Genomic DNA, 6,992 nt, shown 5'->3' on the forward strand with positions numbered 1-6,992 from the left:
GTTATCAATTATTTTGTAGTTGTTTCGATATAGATATTAGTTGATGTTTTTTCCAAGTAGTATAAAAAATACAGTCTTCTGAATTTTACTTGCTAATCTTGTGAGTTTTCACAAATTAAATGAGAATTACACAGAAAATAAGAAAAATTAAAATAATTATAATTTATTTTCAATAGGCACTTAAAAAATAAATGATTGGACATATTGTATTAAAAGATATAATTATATATTATATATGATTGATCGTGAGCGATAATTATATTTTTTCGAACTAATTATCGTCTTCCGTTTATGACATAATAGTCTGTCGTATACTAGTTTTATAGATGTGAGTACATTATAAATGGATGGATGGATAATGCTTTCCATTTCCCTGGGTCGATAATAAATAAACGATCTAATACTTTATGAATGTTTAATATATTGATCGAGTTTTAACGGAAGGGAAATATTATATATACATAATATATATATATATATTTAATGTATTCCCAAATAATAACGGTAAAGGAAACCACGCAAAAAACTTTGACATAAGACAAACGAACCAGTTAGAAACTTCCAAATCGTGTTTAGCCTCAAACAATATTTATGCATTATTATATTTTTATTAACCTATAGGTGCATTAGTTGGATCAAAAGTAAAAGTAGTCACGACCGTATTCATAAATATATATATATACTTTTATTTTATAGTAAACTTTTCATTGATTCGGCTTACCGTTTAGAACCCCAAACGAATCTTCAAATTCCATGCTGAGACACCGGTGCCGAACTCGTTGCATGATATATTATTATTACTTGTAGAACAATATTACGTGCCGTCTACTGTTATAATATGCTAAGTACTACTAAATAATCAAACACGGACGAAATTCGGTCGATCAACGAATAGAATTCGACGAGAATATACTTGTAAAATAATCAAAAAATCACGTCGTCGTCGTCGATATATTGATATTGCATTAAATATTATATTATAAAACGTCTACCGCTTTGTGCCGACCCTTGCCACGCTGCATCGCGATCAAGACTGAATTTCAACCATTATAATAGTATTGATAACCTGGTCATATGCGAGCCCATACGCACGCGATTATGTTCAAGGCAAACGTATAATATTTCGTATATACAACTCAACTCGTTTTTAGACCTGACCAAGCAATAATAATACTGTGTATTATTATATTATAAGCAGTAGCCAATCGTCACAAATTGCCTCGTTAAATATTACTTAAGTGCGTACAATTTCGTTTATATTTTTATTTTTTTATTCTATTTTGACATTGAAAATGAAAACGCGGAAAATTCGTATAATATATAATAACAATAGAAAAATAAATCTTTTTCGAAATTGAATTCGCCGATGATTTTTTATATTCGAAAACATCATTAAATATTTTCGGAATAAAAAGTTATGCTATAAGATTAATTGATTCTTAATTCCACCACCCCCACTGTTATAAATGCTACGAGTGTGTACTATTTCTGTACTGCGGTACTAAGTTTGTCAAAATATAAGTTATAAAAACTTGTAAAAATCCAATTGATTGCGAAGGCGGAACAACATTGAAACCTTTTAAGTAGTTAAGTTACGTGAATAATGGAAAGCAATAATATAGTTATAATATGCATTGTTATAAAATACGTAATTTACGATATTGCGTACCTTTATAGGTACGTCGTTATAAGTATTCACTAATAATTATAATATTCATTAGAAACATTTTTACCAGTTATAAAAATGTCTTATAATTTAATTTTTAATAAGTAACATTTCATCAAAAACATAAACAATAATATATGTAATAAAATACGTAATGCATGTATGGTAATAGTGAAGTGTTTCATAAAATGTATTTTATCTGGGAAAAAATGCTAAATACTTTTAATGTTATTTTAAATGTAAATAGTGAAGTCTAGTAGTATGGGGATAATTTTAAACTTGCATATTATAATTATTATTACTACAGAATGTTTGACGTTTATTGCATAGTTATGCAAACAACAAAAAATATAATTTTACTTTTCAATCCAGACTTAATATTTTTAATTATTCTGAGTAATTAATGATTTATGAACGCCCACATTAATACTTAAGGGTTCAAATGTGTATTAATATTTCTTTGTTTACTCGAGGAGAAATTTAAGAAATGTATATCCCACGCTACCTTATAAAACACTTATCGTTTAAGTGTGGTGTGTTGATAGAAGTAAATAAGTTTCTCATCACTTAATATAAATATATATATATAGGTAATGTTATATAGGTATGTAATTAATAAATACTTTTTAACGCCCGTGTACACACATTTTGTATTCCGACTGTTCCGAGGCGAAAATATAAATCGCAAGTCTCGAAAGACGACCTCAAAATATATTATGTTTTACCAAAGATGATAACAATGGATGTTAGATAGTTTGGCGATTTTGACTTTTAATATTTTTCACACATTTTACCCGAGGTTATATTTGCTCCCATTAATACACATATAATAATTTATGATATTAATTAATTGTATTATCATCTTCAGACCGTTATATTATATGCCTTGCAGTGTCTGTTCTATGAATATACAGTATACAACATCGAACATTCGACAAATATATATATATCAATCGTAAACAAAGTGAACACGATGTGTCGAGACATACCTGCAATGAAGCTACAATTGAAAATGCGTGTCTACCGGGGTTAGAATAAAAAACGTAGATACCTATAATTTGTAGAAAAACAACTAGCAACTTGATAAAAATCTATCTCAAATACGTGGAAATATGTAGGAAACGTCGTTGCTTTTAATTCGCAACGATTACCTAACGCAAAAGTAAATTTCGTTCAGTTTGTTCCGTTTGATTTTGCTTTCACGGCGATTTGAATAAAAACCTATAGCAATTTGATATAGATCAGACGGCAGTTTGAAATGGCCGGTAACTTATGCCTTTCTCCGACATAGGGTCATACTTTCTACGAACTTGGTATAATCAGGCCTATTGTCTTTTTATTTTTTAACATACATACCTCTTCAAAGTATTTAGCATACATATTCTAGCGACTAGCATAATACGTAATAAATAATAACGCAATATCTATATGTATCACAATTAAAAATAATGACCAGATTTTAATCTCATATAAGATGGATTATGGAACTGATTATTGGAGTATGACTTCTATAATATCAAGAGTAGGTATTATAAAATTATATAGGTATGAATGTAAACCATCGAGTTTAGTATAACAGGTATTAGATATTATAGTAAAGTTAAATGTTAACATGAATATACCTTTGTTTTTCAATAAGAATTCCAAACTTAAAACTAGTTTTGTGTTTAAAAGTCTTTAAACACTAAATAATCTATTGGCAATCATTGAAGATAATTTTAACTCTAAATTTAATACTTTTTTTTGTTGACATTAGGTAGGTGTGCTAAATTCTTGATTTAACTTTTAATAACTTGAAATGAAGGTATGATGTTAGACTATAATAAAATATACTATAGTCTAATAATAAAAATTAAATCACTAAGTATAAATAAACTTTTTAAACGCCAAAATGTAAGTAGAAACTGAATGCAGTATACACCACACTTTTAAAATAACTTAAGTATTGAAATTATTTTATCTTTTCACATTTTTTGGATAAATATTTTTATTTAATACATTTGAGAAAAAAGAAGTATAATTATATTAACCATTTGATAAAATAGAGAAGTCAAAAAATAATATTTTCTCAGTAAAATAATTACTATGCACACAATTTGCTATTTGAATAAGCCGAAACAATGTTGTGAATTAATTAAAGTAGATATTTAATTTGACCGCAAGTATGAAATTATGAATTATAATACATATTAATGATTTTATAAGTATTGTACTAACACATCAACCCTTAAAAAATTATTTACCATGTATAAATACCCAGTATTTGAAATACTATTTACAATAATATTAATATATATTGTTTATGTATAACTGATCAACTTATACTATTGTTTTCTGTAACAATTAATCAGTATTATTAAGAATATTATTGTTTTTATACCTATATAATACATAATAATTGTAATTTAAATTATAATTTAATTTGTATTAAGCCATCGTTATTTGTATTTTCAACTTTTAAAACGGACTAAATCAAAATATACAAGAATAATTTATTTTGATTAATATTATGATGTAACGTACATTATTATTTGTGTTTAATAAATAAATAATAATATATATACACAGTATCATAAAAATACAATAATAACAAAATTGTATAGAGATTAAGGAGATAAGTAGATTTTAAAACGAGAAAACCAGCGAAGAAAATGAAGGATATTGTGGTAAACATAATAATATATTACCATGCCTCTAATAAGTATTAACCCTGATAATATTCAAGTTGCAATTTTACTTGTTATATTTTTCATAAAAAAAAAAAATAAAATAAATAAAAAATGCTATTTTATACTAAACTGGGACAATAAATATCCCTAAGTGTCTATTTAATTTATCGCGGCACAGCTTGTAATGCTATATGCTATAACTACTAGTTTAATAGTTGTAATTAAAATTACGTATAAATTCAACTTTCTAAAAACAAAAAATGTTATACTTTTAGTTATGAATTATGATATAAGTTAAACATATTTTAGTATTTAACAATAAAAAAAATATAATTTCATCAAATTAGAAATTTCGATTTGATTTTAAAATGAATTTTATCAATGCAGTTTTTAGAAAATCACGTACTATCCACTGATACTATTCTCTTAAGTTATGTTATTTATTTTGTTACTACTGAAAAAAATTTAAAAGTATAAAAACATCAAAGTTGAATTTAATTTCATAATGCAATTTTGGAGAAAGAAAGATTATTTTAAATTAAAACTATAACTACCATTTTAGAAACCTATTTAAAAATTTTATTTTATTTTTAATACCTTAATAATTTATTTAGTGTAGTAGGAACGTAGACTTAATGTAAACCAACCAAGTATATATATATATATATATATATATATATAGGGTCATTTAACAAATTACATATTTAAATATCAGATATACGTAGGTACATAAAATAAAGTCAGATTGTTTGTTTTTACTAAAATTTTGTGTTGTATAAATTAAAGGGTTAAAATCATAAAACGTTAAATTCTAAAACTTGATCAGTTTAAGCTGTAAACGTATAGGTATTAATAATAATAATAATATTACTATATAGGTAATTCTATGGCTACCATATTATTATTGAAATATAAAACTGTTGTAAAAAGATTTATATCAATTTTTATAGGTATTTCTGAATTCATACATACACAATACACATACTATAATAACAGTTCAAATAATAATTAACTAAAATAATTTGCTATAAGTACAATAAAATATTAATTAAATTCTAACCTGCAAAGCTACAGTGTGAGTTTCCATTATTAGTAATGCTAGCCCACTCCGCTGTTAACTCTTTAAACGTTGCCATGGATATTTGAAAATTATTTAAATTTATCAATAAACACTAAACTTAAAGGAACAAAAAATGTTAGTGGGAATCAATAAAAAACAATCATTTCTATGCTCATTACACAAAAATTAAGCTTGATCTTCGTCGTTGACTGCCAACGGAAAACTAATTTAGAATCAAATAACCGAAAGCTGTTGGATTTTCTAAAATTTATCACCGATACGATAAAAGTTAGTATAATGATAAAAATAAAACAATAAAATCAACAAAAACCTGTTCAGAAGATAACAAATGATAACCAATTCGCATTTGAGTATAAAGTTTAATGATTTTTATAAATAAACGCGACTCTTTAGTTTTTATATTTCATTAACATTCCAACTACCAATGTAGTGTGTAAGATTAAAAATTATGCGAGATACTAAACGTGTACAATTTTCACGAATATCTATTATTCATTAATTTAATAATAATTCCGTTATATAAATAATTAAATAACAACAAAAAAATATCAGATATTAAATTTTAATTATACTTGAATACTCGACGCAATATTATGTCGAGTCAATGAATATTATTCATTTAACTCGAATCCGACGCCGTTATCTCCACACTAATTAAATAATCAAATGATCAAATAATCAAATGGGGGAAAAAATGTTGTTTCCGATATTAATAAAGAACAATAAAAAAAATAATAATTTCTGAAGTGTAAAATTTAAATGTATAAAATATTTAACCTATTTACTATTTTATAATATTATATAACCATACATAAATGTTTTGACACATCGTTTGACTTTTATCAAATAAGTTAGAAAAAAGTCATTTTTACACATAACAATCAAGTAACTGTATCTGATTAATAATTATTAATGTAACAATTTCAAGAATAATATAATATAGTAAACCCCTTAAATAAACGTATACGCAATTTATTGTACACGACGCCATATAATACTATCGATATTTTCCGTTGAGGGGAACAGCCATGGGCAGCGTAACAACAATCAAATTGTACATGGAAAAAACCTTAAAACTTGCAGTCATTATTTTGGTTTATAATGGAAATACCACAAAAATATGACGATTCATGTAAATTAAATTGATTACAAAATATTTGAAATGTGGTATCTACTAGGTATCTACTCACTTTTGCCTTTGGGTGCGGCGGACTATGGTATGGATTGTGGAAACTTAATGCATACAAATTACAAATGTTACATTTGTATTATGCTAAATTTGAATGTATTGTTAAAATAAGTAGTTTTATTAATAATGTACCTTTGTTATAGTAAATCCAGTAGTGGATTTAAGGGTTCAAATAAAGTCAGCAATTCCATAAGAGGGGCCTCTTACCAAATATACAAGTAACATACTTACGAATTTGTTGTTTTTATTAACCTAACCCCTAACCCAAAAATGGTAAATTATGTAATAGTTTGCCATAAAAAATGTATTTATTATTTATCAAAACCCGTATAAATTAATTCAGTATAGTAATATAATAGTCGTCCAATAAAAATATTAAATACAAAA

At 25.4% G+C, this 6,992-nt stretch overlaps 1 protein-coding gene across 3 annotated transcripts in view; it reads right to left on the reverse strand.

The window, feature by feature from the left end:
- The window catches only part of Cen (cerebellar degeneration-related protein 2-like), a 38,926-nt gene that overhangs the window by 24,726 nt on the left and 7,208 nt on the right, over window positions 1-6,992 (reverse strand). The window contains exon 1 of one of the 3 annotated variants that reach the window (XM_015507916.2): window positions 5,396-5,599. The exons of 1 other annotated variant lie outside the window; for it this stretch is intronic. In XM_015507916.2, the coding sequence (XP_015363402.1) occupies window positions 5,396-5,471 (76 nt within the window). In that variant the 5' untranslated portion in view covers window positions 5,472-5,599. Of the gene's footprint in view, window positions 1-721; window positions 1,022-5,395; window positions 5,600-6,992 lie in introns of those variants that run through there. One more of the 3 variants, XM_015507918.2, reaches the window with a different exon arrangement.

The sequence above is a fragment of the Diuraphis noxia genome, unplaced genomic scaffold, assembly GCF_037042655.1.
Source record: "Diuraphis noxia isolate RWA-SAM2 unplaced genomic scaffold, SU_Dnox_SAM2 contig0004, whole genome shotgun sequence".
NCBI lineage: Eukaryota > Metazoa > Arthropoda > Insecta > Hemiptera > Aphididae > Diuraphis > Diuraphis noxia.